General features: G+C 48.1%; 1 protein-coding gene and 1 non-coding gene across 2 annotated transcripts in view; one reads left to right on the top strand and one right to left on the bottom strand.

Annotated features, from left to right (window-relative positions):
- Nucleotides 1-631: 631 nt before the first annotated feature.
- Nucleotides 632-25203, bottom strand: part of LOC144146538 (uncharacterized) — a 58828-nt gene continuing 34256 nt past the window's right edge. The window contains exons 3-5 of the mRNA XM_077678481.1: nt 24482-24616; nt 23191-23404; nt 632-986 (exon numbers count right to left, since the gene is read on the bottom strand). Of these exons, the coding sequence (XP_077534607.1) occupies nt 764-986; nt 23191-23404; nt 24482-24616 (572 nt within the window). The 3' untranslated portion in view covers nt 632-763. The remainder of the gene's footprint in view (nt 987-23190; nt 23405-24481; nt 24617-25203) is intronic.
- On the top strand, nt 16464-16547 carry Trnal-cag (transfer RNA leucine (anticodon CAG)). Its single transcript has one exon. It is a non-coding gene; the product is annotated as a tRNA-Leu (tRNA).

A 25203-nucleotide genomic window follows, 5' to 3' on the forward strand; every position in this document is an offset into this window, starting at 1 on the left:
TTAAACAAGAAACACATTTTGGTTTATCCAGAGGTGTAAAGCTTTGTAAAGAGGTGACACCTTTCCAAAATAAGTAAACTAGGCCGTATGGAGCATTTTCATGAACCTGCAAAACTTTTCCTACTGGTGCACGGTGGTTTTTAAGCCTGTGGGTCATGAAGTGGTGAGTCTCATAGGAATGTTAACGGACCTAAACCTAGCCCGTGCCGCGAGTGCCCTTCGATCGTCCGTCACGCGCTTCAGCTGAGACTCCCCGAAAGTGCCCTTCCGTATACATTGCCTTCGTATTGATCCATTTTCCGCAACTAACCTTTTTTTTGTTTTGTTTAATAGACCAGCGCGGGGATACAAAGCGCGAAAGTTTCCCCTCGGTGGAAGGCTTACATATAGTAGATCGACCAACTTGACACCGATAATACAGCTCCCGGCCTTGGAACCTTCATTGGTGGATTTTCTCACCAATTTTCGCGAGTGACAGGGGTCTTACACGTGGCTCGCCGGCGGTGAACCAATCGGAGCGCACAGTACCAGTTTGTCACCGTGCGTGACGGGGGTGAAGAACTTTCCAGCGTAATCAATAAATAATGGCTCGTCTACATGTGGTATTTTTGGTTCCTACTTATACAACGACAGGGACGTGACACTACAAGAGCACTCGGATGAAGTTACAGGACAGCGCTTGTCCAGTCCCTTTCGCACCGCTGACTCACACTGCTATTGATTCCATTCGCTGTAACACTATATAGCTTTCAAGCGAACGGAATCAATGCGCCTTCAAGTGGAGCGAAGAGGGCGGAATTTCGCGTACGTGCAAGCAAGTGCCCGGTGAGAAGAGCTCGACACTTGCCTTTCCCGTGCTCCGGACGCCCTTCCATAGCGAGAAGTAGACGAGCACGAAGACGGCGAACAGGCAGAGCGCCAGGGGCCACCGGATGCCGCCGATCTGGTCGATGCCTCCCGACAAGTGGATCTGCAGCACTCGGCGCCTGCGCGGTGGACATTGCGCACTCAGTCTCTTCGGTAGCTGTTTAAAAGAGGGTGCCCATAATGGCTCATTGAGAAAACAAGCCGGCGGTGGTCGTAACTATAGTCCTTAAAGCAGTGGGAGTTACTCCGATTATCTGGCTTAAAGCGCCGAAAATTAGAAATCTCGGCACACGGGTGTTTTTTTTGTTTGTTTGTTTTGTTTTGTTTTTCGCCTCCAAAAGCATCCACGCCGGCCGGGATGGAACTTGCGCCCTTGGTCCCAGCAGCACGACACCTTGCCACTGAGTCAGCGTAGCAGTTCAGCGGGAGTAACTAATCCCGCTGTATGTTTGATTGAAAACTACCTACTGCACTTGTCGATTATTCAGAACCAAAATCACCCCCACTACTATACCACAGCATGGAATTTTCGGCCCTATTTTGGTTTATATTTACGTTAATGACTTACCCTAATGTCTTCTTCAGTGATATAGCGCAATGTATGTTGCTATCAATTTCTCTAACACTGATAAATGTCTGGATTCGCTAGTTTTTAAACCCGATCATGATCTAAATAGTTTGAACACTCCCCCAAAACGCTGCCGTCGCAACAAACTATCAGTACAAACTACCAGCACAACCACATTAATATTGCGAGCATCAGTTTGTACGGTGCGCTAGTGCCCATTTCGAAGAGACATGGACAAGTGCCCTTGTACTGTTGTGGCCAATTCACCGTGTCCTTCGTCTGCTTCCCACGACCATTATCATCATCATGTCGTACCTCATACCTTCCTCACCATCATTCCTGGTGCTGGAGTTCTGGGTTCCACTCGGAGTAAACGCGCTGTGCCGTCTACCTCTCACACGTCCCTCCTGTATGACCGCTGTCCTTGACGTAGCCCTCAATATATTATTCACATCAGTCCGATGAACCCCAACCTGCATTTCGTCTATTACTATTGGTCCTCGAGTAAATTATATCAAAGTTTTAATAAAGAAAAAAAAATTGACTTGGGCCAGCCACGTAGGCGAAATGACAATCCGTGGACTACCAGGGTGACAAGGTAGACATCGAGAGAGGGGTGGATAAAAAAGGGAAGGCCAATTTACTCGATGGAAGGACGAAATAAGGAAATTTTGGTGCAAATAGTAGACTAGAGCAGCGCGGCACAGGAGCGGTTGGAGGTCGATGGAAGAGGCCTTCGACGTCCTGCAGTGGACGTATTGGGCTGTTGATAATCATCATCTACACCAGCATTAGCAATGTCACCATTCTAGTCATTCAGCGTCACTGATCTTTTAGATTGGCGATGACGCCTCAGTTGTCATCGGAACCTGCTAAACTCTCAGTGAGTTTACTCTGTTCCCATTCGGCTATGCTTCTATCACATAATAACTACTATATCGGCACAGGATGGCACGAATGGCGGCCACCTCCCAAAGCCAAGATGGTGCAACACCAGCCCGTGTGTATAAAAACTTCTATTTGCCCCTTTAAACACGCTACCCGAGCTAATGTTGTTCTTCGAGTTTTAGCCCTCGTAAAATGTAATCTGCCTATACTGCTACAAAAAAAAACTTAAAATTAGCCATCCGCTTCTATTGCCTTTCATCTCTCCATTCCAGATAATATGAAATTTACCTAGTGTACCCACAGCCATGGTTTCACTTTTCCTAAAGTACCTGTGAACGGCGGCCAAGAAATTGCTTTTTTTTTACATATTTTACTGGAACATTGAGATCACCAAAAACCTATCAGTACACTGGTCAATAAAAAAAATACAAATATTTGTCTTGTGCAGATACGTGACCTCCTTGAAATAACAAGTCAGCGTCGCGGTCTCTAACCATAGGCACAAGCTACTTGCTATTTACTTTCTTAACCATTAGCCCTGCTTATACTATTCTTCAAATAACTGTCCTAGGAGTCTGACTACGCGCGGCTTTGAAGGGGTTTTCTTAGGTAACTTCTTCTAAGTGTTCCACTCTTAAGTGCATTTATTACCACAAACAGCCGCAACTCCCGGGCAACATATTTCGTAACAAAGGCTTATGACACGGACTGTTGTTGTGATTGTGATTTTGAACAACTTCGTTAGGTTTAATTTCCGACATGCTGAACACCTTCTCGAAGTGCTCTCGAGTTCGTCGAACAGCGGTGCGCTATAATGGAGACTGTGACGCAAAAATTGCGCAGGTACGGTTTAATCTGTGACGTACAGAAACGTCATTTTGCGGTAATGTGCAGAAACATATACAGAAACGTGGCCCGACAAGAAAATTGCGAATATCTCATCTGAGAAAATTACGCTGGTAGTTGCGCATGCGTTCGGTTGTGCAAACTATTATTGAAGGTCAGTAATCCTAATGCCATAATCAGTTTTCACCTTGTGAGGGACAATTTCTACAAAATGGGCAGGTGTTAATCGTGGCGGCACCATTGGTTCTCCATAAAGTAAGTGGCCGTACACTATGCAGCAATACGCTTTATTTGCCGTAGCCTTTTTAGTGTGTTTTAAAGCAGAGCTTTATAGGACTAGTGTCTCGTGCATTTTTCCTATGCGCGATAACAATGTCTCCCGGCCGAGCCAACCTTATTGCAAAGACTCAGCAGAAAACGGCTGTAACTCTCGTTTTAGCAGAACTTTCCCACAAACTATTATTTGACAATTGGCAGCTGAAGCTACTTTAACATAACTTTGAGTTTCATTTACTTTTCAAAAAGCTAAGAGTGTGACACATCGCTCTTCGGCTCTTCTGTGCTTCGGTGGTGTTTTCACGGGTTTCAATCATGGATATGTTCCCAACAGTGCTGTCGTCTTGTCCAGTGACCCCAGGCACCTCACCGACCGGTCAATGACGACGCCTGAGGTGCTGATGTGGCCCTCGGGCCAGCGTAGCATCATCGTCGCCGAATACGCCTGGCGTCCGCCGGCACCGCTGGCGCTACGCGCACCGCGGTTCCTATTGCTATAGCAACGCCAGCTCTATATATGCGCTTGCTGTGCAAGGATGCGACGCTGAAACGCGACAGCATGAACGCTGAAGCGACTCACGCTTCCCCGGATCCAATGGAGGACGAAAGAAGCCATGGAGACAAAATACAAGTTTGTTTTATTAGATGCAACGCATCTCATTCACCCGCCTTGTCCCTGCATCCGGCGTTGTCGTCGTCGGCGTCCGCCCCTCCCCCATTCTCCTCGCCGCGCCAGCTGCGCTCTCCGCCGCTAACCCCCTCTCCTCTCCGATAGCGAACACTCTCTCGCGAGGGGCATTGGATTGGATTGGCTTGGCTTGGATCGGATTGGATTAAAGTGGACTGTGTTGGATTGTGTTGCGTCATAGCCGCGGCAGACGCACTGGCGCCGGCGCGTCCCCTCACCGTTATGCGCGCTATAAAACGCGGTGCCTGCGCCGCTCCGCTCCATCGTTCCAGCGCCGTTCCTCCGCTGTCCAACGCTGCAACGTGAACCCCCTATGCGTCGCATCTACACAGGGGTTCCCGCGAGGGGAGGTGGGAGTTTTGGTGCACGGGCGTTTCGGTACACGGACGTTTCGGGACAGGGGTGTTTTGGTACTAAGACGAATTTAGGCGAGCGCTTTAGTCTGCTGCCGTTGTTCGAAAGATTTTGTGTTTTATTGTGTCCCCAGAGCTTGCGCGGCAGCAAATGATGCCGTGTTCACTAAGAAATTAATAATTTAGTTAAAATATTGATTCTCCCACCAAATCGTGTGTTTTGGTGACGTCTACAGTGAAGTCATAACGGCGCATATGCAAACGACCTTCCACTGCGCCATTCGGATCTGCAGCTGCCGTCAAACCTCCCAGATGGCGCTAGCATACTCAGCACTCCGTCGTTGCTTTGTTTTTGACCGTATTTACGCCTGGCTTGTTCTGTTTTTTTTTTTTTTTTTTTTTTTTTTTGCGGTAGAAAGTAATCGCTTCGTGAAACATAGGGTATGCTTGACAAACAGGGCCACGTAAGGCAACGTCGCTTACGCCAATCGGCCAGCGTCGTGCAAGACAACTCACTTCAAAGCGTCGGACTGCTGTGCAGCTAAGACAAGCATAGTGCGCCCAGTACCAACAGCAGTGCGCATCGGTACTTCTATGTTTACGTGTATTTTCGTAACTTTTGCGGTTTATCGCACCATTATTACTGCTGTAAAACGGATGTGCATTAATAGCTCGTTCGGCAAGCTTATAAGCTTAATAGAACTTGTTGTTGGGCTAGTTGGTTCATGTTTTCAAGTGGAAATTTGAGCGCGAAAATTCGACAAAGACACAGAAAGACCAGACGGGACTACAGCACTAGTCCCGTCTGGTCTTTGTGTGTCTCTGTCGAATTTTTGCGCTCAAATTTCTCCTTGAAAGCGTATAAGCTCTGTCTAATTTGCGTTTGCTTTCTCCGGCCTCCGCCAATCGCAGAGCAGCCTGGTATGACATCATAGGTTCTGTTGCTGGAAATGAGCTAGTGGGTCGCATGGTCATTCCACTTTTCCCTGATTATATGTCTTATTTGAGCGAAGTTTACGTTAAAAGTGGTGTCAGTATGATTCTGACGAAGCAATCTTTTGAATGATCCAAACTTGTTTTTTGTCTTCATGGCTCCTTTAAACCAATTGCTGCAACGGCTAAAAGTGGCTCGACTGACATCAAGAAGCGGTCATGTGATCGCTCATCGGACTCTCCTGCTAATGGACACTTCTGCGCATAACGTGGCTGTGCATCTGAAGTGCATACGGGGTCCCCCGGGTTGTCGCCTCTATACAAAGTGGCGATAAAACCCCGGCCGTGCTTCTATGGGACGACACCGCCGAACTGAGTCCGTCCTCCAAGCCATACTGCAATCCTGCCTCCAAACCACAGGGTTTCAGGGTTTCGCCATTCACCACCCCAGCGTCTCCGTACGGGTGCGTTCGCTCACTGATGTGGATTGTCACCGCGGCCCACAGGAAATTCTTCTCTCTGGTCACACCGCATTGCCGGTTCTTGCGTACCTGATTTCGGGCTTAGATCTTCGTAGGTAGCAGTTTCCGGCGTCGACTGTTGCGGCGGCAGTAGTGTTACGCCGCCGCATAACACTATTTTCTGCTTCCAAAACAGGGCAACCTATTAGATACACCAAGATTTCACGGCCGTTTGCGTGCTTAAAAGAACTTTTGAGTTTCAGCGGCGAATGGGAATCGCGATCAGCTATTTTCCGACACGAACGAGGGTACACCGTCACCGCGACACTCCCATTTCGCTTCCGGCTCATCTTTTTCGCGTACCCGAGCTGCAGCATAGATGTCCGCGGTTGATTTTTGTCGGCTTCCTGACGATGAAATGAACAGAAGATAGCTCCAGAGAACAGAAACGGGCGATAAGGATTGAACATGAGGGTGAATAAACAGCGCTTCCAAAAGCAGCGTACGACTCTCGCAAATTTGCTACGTTCGAAGTCTTTCCGATTCAGTGCGATGGCCCATTCGTAGTGGCACTGGAGGGACGCAGGAAATGTGTGCAGCGAATAGATTCCGAACATACAGACACTTCTTTTGTCGTGGTGCACTTCAGAGCTCCCTCTGGTGAGCACTCCGCGCTTACGCTGATTGTTGGTGCAGCCAACAACGACGTATTGACGCACGGACGAGTAGCTTCTGTACGTCGACAAGTAAAGCCAATGACGGCAACCTGCCCACAATTACGAAAAGAAACATCAATTGGGGATGAAAAGTCGGGCGTCTTGTGGCACGCCGAAACGTAGCCTCACAGGCAACCCCCGTCAGGACAAAGGGCATGTGGGGTAGCACGCCGGCTTAGCGAATTTGGAACGGAATTTATGGGCAAGCCCGACAGCTCTCGGACGGTTTAAACGTTCTTTTTAAAGCACTGTAAAACTTGTCGCTGCTGACATACCGAATAAATAACACTCACTGATTTTCGATACCGCTTGGACGTCTTGGACCTCACATGCCGGCATGGAGCAACAGCGTGTGAGGTGTGACTGCGGCGTTATCTGCTCGCACCGCAGTACCCAAGAAATGCCCGGCATGTCGCACATTCATCGTTAAAAAATGGCGGTGCCCAGTGCACGGTGGAAATTCTTGCGTATACGCCTCGAGCTTCGCGATCGCTGCGCCGCCTGCCGCAGCTTCTCCGCGGCGTTGACGGGATGTGCGCTACGTGGCTGATAGGGGCTCGTGCAGTTTTTTGGTTCTGTTTCGATTCGTTTCGCCTTTCCGCGCCGAAAAAAAAAAAAAACTTGTTATCGTGACGTCTTTAAGCAAAGACTTTAAGCAAAGACTTTAGGTCACTTCAAAAGCAGCTGCGTCTTCGTAGAGCACGCGATCGCCTGAAAGAGCTACCCGGGGACGGGTTCTGCGCGCATCGTCGCCGCTCTTCCGGGCGTCGGCGACGGTAGCAGCATATCACCCCTGTGACCTTGAAATACGTCAGGCACAAATGAATTCTACTGTCGCCTCGTTTAGACCTGATACTGCCACAGTGAGAGGTTGGCTTCATTTTGCAGCGTGGACAACGAATGCGGCTTCGGTCCGAATAGATACGTCTCAGAAAAATATGTTTCGGGGATGTGATTACCGAATCCCGGACAATAATTTATGCATTTTATAAGAACAGAAACCATGCGAAAATTTTAAGTGTATTCCAAGCATGTGCGTCGATAAATATGTGCCCACACACGCCTTATAGCAAGAACCAAGGCAAATTAATGAAACCACGGAAAAATAAATGTGCAAGTGCGGAAGAAGCATAATAGCTCTAACGGAAATGAAAAAAAAAAAAAAACAGTGCAGCTTCTGTCATGCTAAAGACGTTCGTCGAAACTTAAGCCAGGTAGGACTCACCAGACCAACTATGCGCGAAATGCACTGCTATTTCGCAGGACATCGGGAGGGTGGGAGGGGGGGGGAGGAGAGGGGGACGCTGTGTACAAATGCGGAGCGGTATCAGGCAATCAACGTTTTAGTACTCACACACACAAATCTCGCGTTCACTTTCCTTTTATTTTTCGACTTCAGCGAACAGTTGGTCGTTCGGCGGTCGTATACAGGGTATTCAGTTAGTTCACAAGCGATTAAAGGTGTCGTAGGAAGAGTTTGGTATGTGATAAGGCCTCTGATTTCAGTTTCTGCTTTATTCTGCAGGCTCCCTGTGCCATATGACGACATTTCGAAGAAGCGTTTAGGCGTGGACGCGGATTATATTCTAAGCGCGTCTCCGCGCTGCTCGCAGAGGATATATGTAGCAGATGAATGTTTGCGGGATCTCACCTCACGACAGGAGGACTCTGTCGTGTGCTGATCCTCGAGCATAATTCTGCATTATCCGTCGTACTTACGTTGAATATTCCCGAGATTAACACACACTGGCTTGTAAATGGTGGTGATCAATATCTGAGCCTGTATATTATCGGCAAAAGTAACGGGCGTGCTGTCAGGTATGAGTGTCCCGCTGAATATGTAAGCGCACAAAACTGATTTACGTCGTAGTGAATACCCGTAGCACGAACATCTGAGGAACCGGTGGTTACGGAGACACTGCTAGTAAATTCAGTGCAGTGTAACTACAATCAAATTCCGCCGGTTCCGCGACGCTGGCCTGTGACACACACCTGGCGCTTATACAGACCAAATATGCCCCACTAAGATCGCGTCAGAAACATTTACACTCTCGTAAACACACCCCATTTGCGAACAGAGTGACTGCTCCACATAAACATGGATTTCCAACGCCCGCCAAAGCTAAATCTCAGTCGTGAACATGCCGCAAAAGCAGCGGCGACAGTGGGGAGCGGGACGAAGACTCCCGCGACTGCTTTCGAAACGGGCCGCTAGGTGGATTTCAGTGGTGCCCCTACAGGTCCCGCTCGAGGCGTATAAGGTATTCTGTATTGCATGAAGCCGCTTGCCTCCAAGCACGTTCTTTTTTTAAGACGATAGTCTTTTTTCAGATGCGTTCGTTCGTTCGTTCGTTCGTTCGTTCGTTCGTTCGTTCGTTTGTTTGTTTGTTTGTTTGTTTGTTTGTTTGTTTGTTTGTTTGTTTGTTTGTTTGTTTGTTTGTTTGTTTGTTTGTTTGTTTGTTTGTTTGTTTGTCACTCGATTCAGCCGCCCTGCCAAATTGGAGGAGATGTTGAACGAGACATTTATATCCCCACAACCATTTCTAAACATAAATCTGGCGGGAATGCTCATGCTTGTCAAATTTTTTTTTAGCAAAAACAAAACATTCCGCGTATCTGAGGCAAAACATCAATACATAAGTGACATTTGCAGTGTTGCTTTATGAAAAATTCCATGTATGCTTGGTTGTTGCGATCGCAAATTAAATAGTACAGTCCCAGTAGCGAAAAAATTCGCTGTACAAAAAGGCACCATATGGCAGTGGCCATGGGAGAGCAATCTTGCGCGTTTCTCAGGTTCAGTGCCAGGTGGTGCTGTTGTAACCAAAAGAAATATCTCCGCCGGTACATTGCGCGGTTCATGCCTCTCGTCTACATTACGCGGCGTCGAATTTCATCGAGTGCGGAGTGCCATAGCTCAGGAATTTTCCATCCTTCAGCGACGATGGCAGTGGTGATGAAGTGCCAAGTCTAGACGCGAAGACATGCCCACAAAATGCGAGGGAAACACCGAGGACACGGCATTGCGGCGCAGGAGTGCCGGCGTGCCGACGCCCGTCGTCTTATGCGTGTCCAGGAAACGTCCTCGCAACGTGCCGAGAGGCTACCGAAAGACCGTGAGCCGAGGCGCACCCGGAGGAAGCACGACACACACTTGGCGCGAACCGTCCGTTTCCCGACTCTTCAGCGACAACGCGGTAAAAATGCTGTCCACTTAAAGAAACCGGAACTGCACCTATCCTACGACGGAAATGGTCATTACGGGTGGGCGGTGGAGAGACAGGGTCTGATGCAGCCTCGGCAGCGGAAGACTTTCGACGACATTTGCAGCGAAGCAAACAGATACGTGGTAAATTCTTTAGTCTTTCATTTCCTTTGACGCCCTGTGGCAAAATGGCGCAATGAAGAAAATAATTTTCATTATTTCAGAGTAGCAGAAATAACTTTAATAATTGAAAGGAGGCACCAGGGCCCTGGGGAGGGAATGGAGGGGATAAAGTAAGAAAGAACACTTCAGAATGCGACTAGGACACGTAAAAGGTTGCTGGTCCCCACAAAGTTCACTCGGCAGTGGTATGTTCACATGTCACTTTTGTTGGGTCCGGGAAGGCTGACCCGAGCCGAGCCGAGCTCCGTCGCCTCCGACATACGTGTGGTAGCGTTGTTTGAAGCGAGCGGCCAGCCAATGTTGCTGCCGTGAAGAAGTCCAGAAGCCGTAGGCAAAACGTAACTGCTTACTTCATAGCGAGAGATGAGCCAAAGACAAAGAACAATGCCCCGACGGGTGAGGTTGCAATACAGGACTCGAGCAGAGTGACAGCATTGATTCACTGCTCAAACAGGAATGAACTATAGCGCTTCGGTGGGAGAGGGAGGGGGATACCCAAAGCGCCAACGGTCGACACAAGCGTTCCCTCTAGATTGTGCACATGTCACGAACGGCACAGACACACACAACGCTTTTTCCAGAGTTCTTGAGCAGTCGGTAGCAGCGGCGCACGCTGAGTCCGAGAGAGGGTAGAGAGGAGGTCTCCGCAGCGGACGCGGGGCTTCTGCGTCCTTGGGGCAAGTTGAAGCGTACCTCGTCTTCCAACGTCGGTTTGAATCGCGCCGATAGATAGGCGCCAGAGATCCAGGCACGTCGGAGCTTGCTGCAAGCGTGAGCCACCGACAGGGAGGGCCTGCTTGAAAGGCGCACGTAGTGGAGGCTTCGCCGCACAGCAGAGGAGTGTTCAAACAAAGCCCAGCGGCGGGCTCATTCGTAACACCTTGTAGAGGAGTTTGAGTTCACTGAGCATCACTGACAGTCATGGGCGAAAAGTTTGTGGGGGGGGGAGTACGTATACAGGGTGCCGCAGCTATCATGCACCAAGATTTTAAAGAAGAGCAATGGCGTTACTCGAAGAAAACCTAGTGCACAATGTTTCCAGTGCAGTGGAGCAGCGGCCAGTAATTGTTGTTAGTATATTTAATTAATTAAATGTAATTAATTATCCAACTCGAGGAGTACTGTCCTAATCATTAAAGTGTCAATGAGGCACACGTAGGTACTCACAAGGGGCATCTAACTGCGGCCTTTTCAGCGACGAACTAATTGCGTACTCATTTATTCTAACCAATCAAGAAACCCGCGAAATGTAAAAAATACCACGTGACGGTGCTCCCGCCCGCACCATGAACGAGCGCCCCCAAATGAGCTGAGGTATTGTAGCATTCCCGCAAACTAATCCTTTCTTCTCAGCGGTCCGCAAAAAAAAACAAGCAAGTATCACGGACTTCTTCTTAAAGTAAAGGTATGGAATTAAATAATTAAAAATGTGCGTTTTTGTTCATTGCAAAATTCGACATTCCGTTAATTCGGACATTTTTTTCACTCCCTTGAGATTTTAATAAGCGAGGTTTTTCTGTAGTTAACATTGATCGCTCTTTTACGCCCGATCTCTATATCTAGCTGCAAGTCTACACCAGATTGTGGTTCCTGACGCTGGTATCAAGAAGTAAATCATAACTATTGTACTTAACCAGTTGCTGTGGCCATACTTCAAAGATTTGCTTCGTGTTGATTTATCGTGTTTAAAATAGTAGAATAGCGTCCGCGTAGCTTTCGTTTCATTTGTCACGATATCGGCGTATATACTGCTTCTGAAGGAAGTAGGTTCGAATTTTGTTAAACAGCTGCAATTCGGCATACCACCTGATGTGGCGCTTTCCTGATATTGCCAAGAGCAAACAGTGTGCGAAGCATTGACTACTTGTAATTTTGACCTACGGTTACTTTTGTATCAAAACCACGGGTTATGGACCATGAGATGGTTTTTTTTCTATCCTCTTAGTTTTGTCTGTGTTTCTGAAAAGTTTTTAAAAAACCGCCTCTTACCAAGCTTAGCCTCCATGAAATGCTAGATGCATCCTGAATCTAGATGCGTCGTTCCTACAAGCAGGCTCAGGTCCTTGTTTCTATCGGAGGCTTTTTTTGTTTTCATTGACGTGCGTTTTACTTGCCGGAACCCCATATCAATGCAATTATGGCTATGAGCGCCTTTCTTGTGGCCGGAGTCCCTGCATCTATCAGAGTACTGCCATTCTTTTCTCACAACTCGTTCTCAGCAGAATGGTTTATCTTCGCACAGCCGAGCGCCAGAAAAGCGCAGTAACAAGCAGCGCATAAAACGAAGCGCCGCTGATAGAGCCCGCATTGACGTGGTGGGCATATCTCGCGGGCGCACGCAGCCCAGCAAGTCTGGGAGCGTCAGGACGGCAAGCGGCCGATATGCGTCTGGCAGGGGTGAAAAATTGGCGCGCACCGGTTTGCTGGGAGCGTCATCGAGCCGCGGCGACGGTGGCCCATTTCGCGAGAAGATAAGCGGCAGCGGACACGGCTGGTCGATAAGTGCGGCCCCGCCAACAGGTGGCACCTGAATCGATCGATAACGCAACAGGCGCCCGCGAAAGACTCAGGCCGCTCGCAAGACTGTCGTCAGGCTCGCGGTTAGGGCTTCAGCGGCCGTAGACATTGATGGTGTAATGAAGATTATAGGTTTCTCTAGCATAAAACCCTTTTGGGGGTACCTATATTCTCATATTTGCGCGTAAGCGCGTGGATGTTCGCACCGCAGTTGTGAAAAACGAAATCTACGCGGAGCAGACGTAACGTTCTTTTAGAGAAATTGTACAACATTTGTGCGCTAAGAGCCCATTATTTCTGCTTCGACTGCGACTACTCTCAAGATTCCGGAAAGAGAATTTCTTACAGCGTCGATGCCTTGCTGGGGAGCACATTCTGTGTTCAGGGAAAAACCAGTGGAAACACGCTACGCACGAGGAGAGACAAGGACAAGGACAGTCACTGGGCTTACCTACTTGCCCTTACCTCACCTTTGTGTAGCGTGTTTTCGCGGGTTTTTTCCTGAACATCATGAACCGACGGGCCCAGACTTTTCCACTTTACTACATTCTGTGTCCCTACCGAGCCTTTGTTGGGCTGAGTTCCTGAGCTGCTTTGTTGGCTGAAGGCCACTTGCGACGCAATGCATGACCTCGGAAGATGTAGCGTAGTAGAGCTTTAGCTCTAAACAGCAATGAACAGCGTAAGGTAAAACAACTGTACAGAACGCCCCTGTCAAACCATCCCCGACCCACGTCCGCAGGATGAAATGGCACCTCGTGGGTATTGGTCGTGCTCCTCAAAAGTTATTGTATGCATAATATCGATTTCATGCTTAACTTATATCGTGCTCTTTGCTGTGCATAAATCCGCTACGTCTAGCAAATCCAAGAAAAAACGTTTCATTTCGAGCAGGCGGGTCCGGGTAAAGAGCCCGAGTAATCACCAGGCAGCGTGGCGCCAGACTATACGCTTTTGTCTGGTTTCTTTGTTGTTGTTGTTGTTGTTGTTGTTGTTGTTGTTGTTGTTGTTGTTGTTGTTGTAGTTGCGGCTGCTTTGCCCCCTTTATATTTTATAATGTGGATATAACCCGCCCCGAGGAGGTGGCGCTTCAAAGAATCCGCGTGGGCGCACCTTTGACCCCGCCGATTAGGATCTTATGGACGACGCAAGTCCTCCCGGATACATGTCCTTATTGTATTGTACACAGCCTGCCACTGAGACTACTCTGGGTCACCTTTTGGGGACATGTACGGGTCGTGTATTGACAAACAATATCCCGTAGGGGACCTCGTCTGCTTGGGGCATGTTTGACAGCTGAAACCTATCTAAAGCAGGTACAGAGAACCCTAAATTAAATAGTAACAAGTGAAACCCACCTAAAACAGGGAAAACAGCGCCATTTAAAAAAAAACGTGCATATAAGCTTATTGTAGCTAGCTTTGCTGAGCTTGAAAACGACCTAAAAGGGACAATAGTACTCACGTTAAAATAATATTTCGATCCATACCTGACCTAACCACGGATAAAGTCACGGTATACAAAAATACTCAAGAGAAGTGATGATTGTTGGATTTTTTTTTTTTTTTTGCGAAAGGCCAGCTAGGGCAAAGAGCGCCAAAGAAAAAGAGAAGTACTGAAACCGGCTTACAAGGGACCAAGCCGCTGATAAGTCTGCAAAACAAATTAAAGAACAAGAGCTGGAACTGGACTGTTATAGAACGGGACGCGTACGCGAGTCCATGTCTGAGCTCAACCGAGGTTATTCGCTTCTTTCTCCTCTAGCCTCCGATGGTGATGATAGTAGGCGGTTGCCGCCTTGGTCGTCTTCCTCTTCTTCCATAAATCGGCAACATGGACTAAACGGAACACAACCACACGAAATTTTTGCTTATTATGCGCAAATCTGCCATTTATGACACCACGTGTGATAAAAGGAAATGTGGTTAAAGTAAAACAACCAATAAAAAAAACGGCTCCTGCGGGATTTGAACTTGGCCGATGCGAGTGATGGCCAGAAACTGAACCTCTAAACCAGAAAAGCTTTTTTTATTGCCTGCTTGGCGAAAAAAACAAATGTTCACAAAAGCTCCAGCCTTCAGTCGGCTGAAGTGGGTGACTTAAAACTTAGACTGCGCTAGTACATCCAGATTGCGTAACCACTGAGGTTCTTCCGGTATGACTTACATTTCTCTTACATAAGCAACACTTTCAATGAAATACCCTCGCTCTGTACGAGCATTCTCGTCTGCATTTTGAACTGTCATGCGAGTTTTCCTCATAGTATGCAAACTAAGCGCCACGAACATATCATAGAGCACGCCCCCGACATAGTCCACTGGCAAAAAGCGGATGTCATAAGGCGTTAAGGGCAGGTCTTCCTTGAAGGTTGGTTAGATGATGTCCCGATGGAACACCTCACCCCAGCAGTCCAGGAAGATGCGCTCAATTGTTTCAAGTTTTTTTTTTTTTTTTTACATAAGCGGCAGTTAAGTGTTCATGGGTGTACATATAGTCATTTTACCTGTAACCAGAGTTTTACTGGGAGCGTGTCGCTATGAAGCTTCAAGAAGAAATATTTAATGGATGAACGTACTGGAATTCGTTTCAGTCTTTTCACAACGTTTTTTTTTTTTCTGGGCCTACTGCATACAACTGACGAAAAATCGGAACAGGTAGACACGCATAAACCATATATTTGTACAAACGCTTCCACGGTACACTACTCAGATGCTCCAAAACAAAAACCTTACTTGCAAAATCTTAGACGCTACCACGAAAACAGACTATCCGAGTGCGTTTAGAAGGAGGCGTTGGTTTAACAAGAATATCAAAAGACCATGCATATATGCTCAAACGAGCCCTTAGATGGCGCCACGCGTCATGGTTACGTGTGGATCCTACGGGATATGGCTTGTGAATGCGCATTCGGGTCTTCAGTCAGCACAAGTTCACCAGTGTCGCCACATGGGGGCCTCGGGTATCACCCAGGACGACCGCCTGGCTTGCTCAGCTGGACGCACGGTCTCCAATATGTGACCGGTAAAAAGCGCAAAGGCTCATGGGTGCGTCGTCTGCTCTTTCCACTTCCGGTTAGAGATCTCGCCTGGCCTCCCGTACGCCGACGGCTTTTACGCGCGCGTGTGCGTGTTGTTTATTCGTCACAGAGTGCTTACCTTTCAGAGTAGCCCCTAGTAGGATTCATCGTTGTTATTTATTGAATGCGCAATGCATGAGCGTTTTTTTTTTTTTTTTTTGCTGGAAAAAGATAAACAACAAGCACACGCTCGCGTGAAAGCCGCCGGCCTACGGGAAGCCAGGAGAGCTTTCGAACCGGCAGTGGCGGGACTCCGCGGGAGCAGACAATGCACCCATGAGCCTTTGCGCTTTTTACCGGTCACCTATACCGGCCCCTCCTGAACGTCATTGTGAAGACGAAACTAGCCGATTTCATTTAGGTTATGCCATTTGGCGTACATGCGAATAGCAAAAATTCCAGAGGTGTTTGCCTATTTTCCTATCGGAAGGTACATTCTAGCAGAGAGGGCGATCATTATCATCATCGTCGTCATCATTGTTCATCATCACAAGCACGACAAACTCCCTTAAGGTCACCTTTTTTTTATTTCCAATTATAAAGTTCGGTTCCGCACGTGAACGACCTAATCGTTCGCCATTTTCCTGTACTGGCACAAACTAGGGAGAGAGCCTGCATGCGCCACGGCTACGACGAAGGCGCGGCGCGTAGACTCCATAGCACAAAGACGTTCACGCCACGTGACGACAAATGGTAAGGGAGGGTGAGACCTCTCCCTATTCTATAATTCCTTATTTTCTCTCCACCATATGTTCTCCTGTGCAGCGTGCTTTAATTTTCCCGCCATGACTCTAGAGCCGCTGACGACAATTTCGCTTCGTCTTTGCGTACCCGTCGAGATAGCGCATAGATTGGCAACCGGCCAGCCGCACCTCATCCCCGTCCCGTCAGGATGGCCGAGCGGTCCAAGGCGCTGCGTTCAGGTCGCAGTCCGGTCTTCCGGGCGTGGGTTCGAATCCCACTTCTGACAAGTGCTTTTTTTTATTTTTGGCATTTCAAGTGCAACGGAAATGCGCCTATTTGTTAACATCTCGCGCATTGCTGTCAGTGCTAACACGAAGGAAACATACACGGTGGTGAATTGCTAAATTGACTCCTTTAAAAATTTGTCCTGATGGAACCGCTGCGCCATTAGCGCTCAAACTTGACAGGAAGGTTGTATTTTGTGGGCTATTTTTTTTTTTTTTTGAACACCACGAACAAGAATGGCGCTTACCTGCTTATTTAAAAACCAATCAAACTATTTTTTCGTATCGAAAACCTGGGCGCCATTTCGGCAATTTGGTGGAAGAGCATTTTTTTAACGGTCGCTCCTGGTTAACCCTAATCACCTGTCGGCCGAGTAATTAGGGCGCTGCATGGGGACCTATATCATTTGTTCATTTTTAGGTATTTCGAGCTGTGGCATCCTCAGAAACGTAATCCAGCCTTGTCGATTCTGCAACGGATCCTCGGGAAGGATGCGCTTCGAGCTTGCGTATTCTGCTCTCTGCAATTTCAACAGTCAGTTTTTTGCCCTCGTGCTGTCTTTCACGGTGACAACGGTATAAATACGGGAGATTTTAGTTTCCACGAGAGCGTGCACCACTTAAAGGCGCCATGAAAACAAATTATAAGTTCGTTTTATTAAAAATACTGCTTTGGCCTGATAACAGTGGTATCGTGCTATTCTGCCGCTACCTTCAAATAACAACAAAAAACATTGAGACTCCCCGACCACTTTTCCGGTATTTTTTATGACGTCACAGAATCTTCTCTATGCGATTGGCCGCCGCAGACCCAAGTCACCGCCAAGAAACATTACTGAGCGGTTGTAGTTCCGTTTGATCGTGCACCACTTTGATGCTAACATGCAGTTCACAAACTGATAGCCATTCACTGCTGGCTTATAATACGTCGCTGCGGCGAAACTTTGAAAGCTTTTCAGTGTTTCTGGCGTTTCTTTGTTTAAAAAGCGTTTCATGTGGCTGGACTGGAGCTGAGTGAGTTATCAAAGGCTGGATCGTTCAAATTGAAGAAAGTTGTATTTATCCCATGGCCTCTTCAACGCGGCTTGGCATGCCTGCTTAAGAGCGTGGCCGCATGGCCATGGCATGCACGTAATCTTTTCAGATTAGCGAAGGTTCACACAGGTTTCAAAGATCAATCCGCGATGGAACACTTAGGTCAATGCACGGGTCTTTGAAAGAGTTCCAGACGAACGGTGCGACTATCTAGGGCAACTCTAGGGTACCTCTAGGAGAGTAATTGTATATTGCGGACGAAGCGTAATCTAAGGTGACACCACACAAATTGCCAACACAACGTGCCTCCGCAAAGTGTCGAGAAAATTTGATTATTTTGCCAAAGGCGTAGAAAATTGCAAAATGTCGCGGTAAACTATGCTTAAATTCATTCGGTTGTTCCTTTTTGTTTTGTACTGCGCTTAGAATTTCGCAACCAAATTCAACTGAAATGTCAGAAGGCCAGAGGGACATGGTGGTCTTGAATTCTTCATGCTAAACGTTGCACATAATTTCATTTTAACGAAGAGATGTTTAAGCTTGAACTTGGTTCGTTGGAGTTAACCAAAACATACCAAGAAAAAAAAACTCTCCCCCCCACCCACCCCCCCCCCCTTCCCGCGCGAGAGGCGCCCGGCATGACGTTCGTGCAGTGTATTTGTCGTACTTTTCTTGGAAAAACGTATTCGCCGGGCATACAGAAATAAAGAAAAATGTTTTCATATACAACACTGGTTGCACAAGAAACGATATATACTTCAACGCACAGCCTGTCGGGTTCATAGGTTCAAACCTTTTGCACATAGTTGGCATGAATGAACAGAGGCTCTCAGGGGTTTCGGAAGTGTTTTGAATGGGGGGAGGGGGGGGGAAGTCTCAAGACAATCGGCGGTAGTGTGGGTGATGATTATTATTGCTATTATGATGATGGTCTTAATCATAATCACGATTTTGTGGTTCTTGCAAAACCAGTTTTTTCGGCGGTGGAATTGACAGTTTTTCGGGGGTTTTTTTTCGCAGAGGTCGGCCCTGCTTTTCGATTGAAACTTTATTCAAATACAATTTATTTTATGTAACAGCTCTTTATTCACTTCAAAAATCTTACATAATTTAGAACTTAAGGCTGATATTTGTTTGGTTAGCGAAGGGCGATTCTACCCTCCGCGAGGCACTCGAACTGCGCTTACAAGCACCTTCACGCGTAATATTGACATTGGAAGAAAATAAACCTTACAGTACCAGTAAAACTCATTTGATAGTAATGTGTCTGTAGCAAGTTACAAGGCAAAAAGAAATTAAGCAGCCATTATCCTTCGCAGACCGGGCGTGTGCACTGGCAAAATGACTATCGCGTTGAGCCTTCAACTTTGGAGCACGCCAAAAAGTTTTTTTTTTTTTTCCTGGTGGAAAGGGGCGATAAGGTGAGCTTAAAGCCATGGCGTGTCTTACCATGCGAAGGGTGCACGAGGCTGAGCCTCTTATTTTTGACTACAGGGTGGGGGGGAGAGGGTGGTGCCGGAGCTTCCCTGTCGAAGTCCCGCGAGCCTGTCCTTGATTGAAGGGTTGAAGTATGTCTGTCTGGCTTATTTATTTATTTATTTATTTATTTATTTATTTGTTTGTTTATTTATTTATTTATTGTTTTCTATTTATTTATTTATTTATTTATTTATTTATTTATTTATTTATTTATTGACAATGTAACCGGATAAATGGCGCTGGAGTGGTTCCTTTCCTGGAGAATTCTTTGCAAATGAAGGCAAAATCACACTTTTCTGACATATAAACTTCCGCAGTTCCAGGAGAATCCACGCTGAGCCTTCAGGGGGCAGTTGTTTATCATTCATGGCAGTTCAGCAGCTTTTGGGAGTTGCAGTTTACGCAGAAGAATGCTCCGGATGATGTTGTTACGTCTGAAGCGGCACGGTAAACCTCGGTGGAGATGTATAACACCGGCTACACAGCATTAGGATAAAAGAACCTTTGTAAATCGGTTACAGATTTGCTGTTGGATTGGCCGTAACCCTTGAACAGCCATTCTTGAGCGTAATCCTTGAAATGAATTCTTATACTGATCAGTAGCCGTAAACGCTTCCGCCCACAGCAATAGACACCCGTCCCAGCGAACGTCTTAAACTGAAATTGCAGGAGAAAACTGCTCTTCGGCTCGACGACATGGTCAACGTGAGGATAAATGCAAACTCTCTATGTCGATGACCAAAAGTACGCCGGGGCGAAAGCCAGGTGTTTCGGCGATCATAGTCTTCACGCCAAGTAGTCGAAGCGAGAAGAGATTCTAAACTTTGCGTACATCGCAAATCCGTTAGAACTTAAAGTACTTCAACTGCTCCAGGATTCCTGCGTAAGATGACGTTCGGTTCGATGCGACGTGTTACGCAAACTAGAGGGCGATCCTTGCTCTACCACAAGTATGGACAGATGCGTGAGTTGATGAATGTCAGTCATGGTGGCCAAACAGCGCGACGTGTAACGTAGACTGAAGAGGGTGAACACGGGACAGCACTCATCCCGCGTCGTTCCTCTCCAGTCTACGTTACTACGTTAGAAGGCGCGCTGTTTTGCCACCATGATCTCTAGAAGACGCCGAAAAGACGGTCAAGACCGATACCCCAAGGAATTCGTTCGCTAGCTCCTTGAAGTCTGGTCCGCAATACGCTGTCAGTGGTCAAAGACAGTGACTGCTCACGCTGTCTATTGCTCCGTCTGTGCATAACAGTGTTCACACATTATGCTGCTTGTTCCATTTTGAATACGCAGTGTCTATACATAGTGCCGTCCGACGGCGCTCGAATATTTAGGCCTAAGCTGAGACAGGAAACAGCGTCTGCCGATGGGGTGTAGATGTTCAGTCGTTGCTTCCTGATGCCAGCGGCGGTAGTTTAAGTCCGGCTACTGCCTCCTTCATTTTTAACATTGGGGCTGTTTAAATGAGCTCCATCCGTGCCTGGCGTCGCTCAAAACCTGGCACAGAAAGTAGAGAGGAGGAACATTCTATGCGAAGAATTGTGACAGGAAGTGGCGAGGAGGCAAGCCGCCCACCAACACCACCTAAAATGTCCTTTAGGTGGCGTTGGGCACACGACGTGTGCGGAGTGCGCGCCTCAATAAAAAAAAAACGCTTCCGCATTTTCCGCTCCAATATACGTGGCTCTCCTCCCCCAACTCCTCCAGTGGTGGGAATCGAACCCGAGTCCCTCGAGTAATGAAACCGGCGTCTATCCGACCGCGCGATCATCATTACATTCGGAGCGCTCAGCGTTTCCTTTGGGTTCGTAGCGTAGGCAGTTTAGATTTCGGACTTTATAATGAGGCTGGATTGTGGACTTTGATTTGACTCGGTTTTCATGGAGAAGCTTCTCTTTTTACCCATCCTTGTCTTTATGAAGGGGGCGCACCTAAGAAGAGCTAATTTAAAGCTATAGTGAAGACCACCAGGTCCGCTGTTTCCTCAGTCTACGCATCTCAATTAAGGGGGCGGCCCAATTTTTCTTTATCTAACGCATTCCTCTACATTGTCGTCCCGGTACCAAGAAATATGCATCCGATCCACAACAAAGCACGACGCAAGGCCAGAGTTCAAGCTCTTCGAACTGCGTACGGGAAACGGCCTGACGTTAGGTACGCAGACGCATCAGTCGACCAGCCCACGTCATCAGCATAGTCAATAATCAGGGACTGGAGCTAGCTTCTGCTTCTATACCTACCAAGGACATCGACACCACCGAAGAAGCAGCCATTGCCCTTGAAGCTACCACTGGCAAAGAACATGTCACCATCATGTCAGACTCACAGACAGCGTGTCGAAACTTCCAAATTGGACGCATTTCATAAACCGCAGCAAAAATTCTATCAACCACCCTGACTTACCCGAAGTTTTCATCATATGGAGACCGGCTAATTCATCACTGGAAAGGAATGAGGCGGCTCATGCCGCAGTCCGAGCTCATACTCACCGGGCACCTCATTCTGGGATGTCAGCCAGTCCTTCCATAAGCCCAACACGAGAAATAATCCCCAGAAGGTACAGTGACATCCTAGCACACTACCGCTTGGGACGAAGAATCTTCCCTCCTCCACATCCCAACATGTCTCGCGAGACACGGTCATCTACCGACAGCTACAAACTAACACTTTTCCACATGGTACATTACTACTCTCAAGGCATCCGACATTGTACACATACACTTGTACATTCTGCATATAACCATGCAGGTGGTGGTGGTGGTGATGATGTTTATTGACGGGTGGACCTAGCCTTGCGTGATATGCCGGCAATTGCTCACCCGATCAGCACCTTTTTACCGCTATGCGCGGGAATTCACCATGACTCGCTGAGGCTTGTGACACGTAAAAATTGCAGGATCAAACAAAAGATGTCCCTCCTCGTGATCCAATGGCCTTCCGGGAAAATTAAATCGTTCAAAGAGGCATGCGGAGCGGCCATCTTTCGCAGTTCTTTAAACAAAGCTAACCGCTCCTCCGCATGCTCTCGGCAGTCCATAATAAAATGACCGATGTCGCCTGTAGCACCACACGTTCCACACAGAGGTGAAGCGATAATGTTCAGCTTATGGAGCCACGCCGGTGTCCGCGCTGAGTTGGTCCGGATGCGGAACAGTAAGGTTGCCTCTGTCCTCTTCATTCCTTTTGTGACACAAGGTCGATGTTGTGGTCACCAAAGAGAGCGGAAATGATCTTGTATGATTGTTTTTAAAATGCGCCGTTCATCTGGAGCCACCTTCAGAAGACGAGTGCACGATGTCGCTTCACGAGCCAACTGGTCCGCAGCCTCGTTTCCAAGCACTCCTACGTGGGAAGGGACCCACTGGAAGCGAACGCAAAATCCGTTTTCCTTTATCTGCTGAAGAAGACGCAGGGAGCGTTGGCAAATCTTATCTGCTGGAAATCCAAGCTGCAAGAGTTGTAGGGCCGACTTGGAATCCGTTAGAATTACCGCATGCTGCACCCGAAGCGATTTGATCTTTTTCAAGGCCGCCTCGATCGCTATGCACTCTGCCGTTGTTGATGACGTCAACTGATCAATGCGAGCCGCCCAGGAAACGTTCACTCTCTACCACATGGTATGGAAGTGCCATCACACGCCATCCCTTGCCCCAAATCCATATCCCTGATTTGAGCAGTGGGAGGGTCGGTTGACCAGCTTCAACCCGGATCACCAACAACATCTGGTAGACCGGGCGATACAGGCCGCCAACACCCAGGGCTTCCTGGACTAAGGAGGTCCCCCACCTGGCGGTCAACCATACAACATTGACTGCGTGATTAAACGTGTATTCCTCCTCTCCTTTAGCTTTAATAATAATTTTAATGGCTTAGTTTTTGGTGTTTTATATTAATGCTTTATGTTCGCTAGCTTATGTTACGTTACGCTACGTTACGTTGCGTGCGGGAGCGCGAAGCAGTCCAAACGCGGCATTTTTTACGAAGAACCGGTGGACGTCGCTTTAGTGGAAGCCTTATAGTACCGTCAGTCGGCATTGTAGACGCAGCCTTTTGTCTAAGCCGTCCTTCCGACTAAAGCAAAGTGCATGGCTGTGTAGTAAGAGTAAGAAGGGGTATATCCCTCACTCGAAGTACTCCTGAGCGGGGCTGGTAGCGAGTCCCGTAGCGTTCGCTCGCTCGGCGAGCGTCCGGCAGGTGCGCGTGTTCCAGGGGTTGTCGCAGCGGGTCCACGGCAGCTCCGAGGAGAGCGAGGCCACGAGGTAGTAGAGCGCCCACGCGATCACCGTGTTGTAGTACATGGCCATGTACAGGTCCAGGATGCAGATGGCGTAGCCGATACCTGCGCAGGGCACGCGTGCATGCATGCTGACCCTGAAACTGGTGTGCGTTGACCGTGTACTCATCACGATTGCTCCTACCTGTGCTTGTAAATGAGCTGATCAAAAATGGCTCGGGTTTAACTCTTCTGAACGTAGCTATTATGAGCGAAAGCAAAGACGGGGCACTCGGTGTTTCGTGAAAGTTTGCCTATGCTTGAGGTCTCGCAGCCTGCCGTCTAGCTTTATATACTGTACGATTGCATTGGTCCTTTCGCTTGCGCTGAAGCGCACGCGCAGACGGCCCAGCCGACGCTGAGCGGTCAAGCGCAAGCAAATCAGCCGCCTCATTGTCGCTAGTCACATGGTACCGTAGGCACCGAGAGAGCTAAGCGATAAGAAAGAAAGGCGCAGCTTGCGCACCGGCGGCTGAAGGTCACTTGCGACAAGACGAATGACCTTGAAAGATGTAGCATAGTAGAGCTTCCGCTCTATATGTGAAACCTGTTTCAGTATTAGAGTTCCAGGGTGCCCCTGTGAGTTAGGAGAAGCGTGGGTGGGAGCTCGTGTATGGAGGGAGCTCGTGTAAGGACAGCGAAGGTGCAGGTGAAGAGCTCAACTCTAAAAATATGGAGGACCTAAGCTTCGCGTTTAAGCGTGGAATGCTATACCGTTATCGGACTTCGTTCACATCGCATGAGAACCTTTCGCCCCTGTTGGCATGTCATCTGTTGGGTCAGCGCATGACACTCCCCAGGGTCCCAATTCCCGATATCGGCAGAAGGAACACTGTCCGCGTCGCAGCCTCAGTCTTCCTGACGAGCCTTCCGCGGACCGGCAGCCTCTCGGGCACCATCTGCGGTGCTGGTACGGCACATACGTTCGCAAAAAACATTTGCCCCGAAAACTCATTAAACCTGCAGAAAAAAATGCACGCGTCTATCACATAATCAATGCTTGAATCGAGGCTTGATGTTGGTTTATGAACTGGTTTGTGATGTTGGTTTTTGAGCACGCTTGCCCGCGTAGGGATCGTGTCCTTTCGCACTAATAGATCCCACATCCTTTCCGTGTCATCGAAGTTTGCAGGGCTCACTGACCTTTGAAGATGGGGAAGATGTTCTTCCATATGGTGAGGCATCCGCACCTGTAGTACTGGCCCATGGCCAGCTCCAGGTAGAACAGCGGCAGACCCCCGAACATCAGCATCACTGTGTACGGAATCAGGAAGGCACCTGGGGGAGGGAAAGGCGAGCGATTTACACTGTGGCGGAGAGGGTGGAATCAATATGAAGTGCACACAGAGGGCAATAACCTTTAAGAAACGCGTTCGTTGTTGTCTTCTGCGTACGATCTGTCACTTTATAGTTGGTATCAATTGCAGCAGGCATTGGAAGCTTTCCGACGTTTTGTCCATAACGAGAAAACGATCGACTCTGACCGAGTATGATATCACGCAGCTACCAAGCTCGCTGACGCTGATGCCATGTACACACGAAACTTTTTTACACCCTTTTTGGCCGAAGAGGGTGTAAAAGTTTGTCCCGTGCACACACCTTCAAAAGGTCATTTGACTGGAAAAGGTTGTAAGGGAGAAACAAGGGTGTCCTTGTCAACACTATAAAATAAGGGTATAAGGCTGCTTAACACCCTAACACATTCAACACGCACAAGTCACGCTTACACTACAAATGAATCGAGCAAGAAAATCGAAGTAATGCACGGGGAGCGCGAGTACTATATACTTTTTTTGTAACGGTAACTTTATTTACTATTAAAAAAATTACTCCCACCTCCCCTCGCGGGAACCCCTGTGTAGATG

The sequence above is a fragment of the Haemaphysalis longicornis genome, unplaced genomic scaffold (genome assembly GCF_048455015.1).
Source record: "Haemaphysalis longicornis isolate Haplotype H1 unplaced genomic scaffold, Haemaphysalis longicornis Haplotype H1 scaffold_7, whole genome shotgun sequence".
NCBI classification, from domain to species: Eukaryota; Metazoa; Arthropoda; class Arachnida; order Ixodida; family Ixodidae; genus Haemaphysalis; species Haemaphysalis longicornis.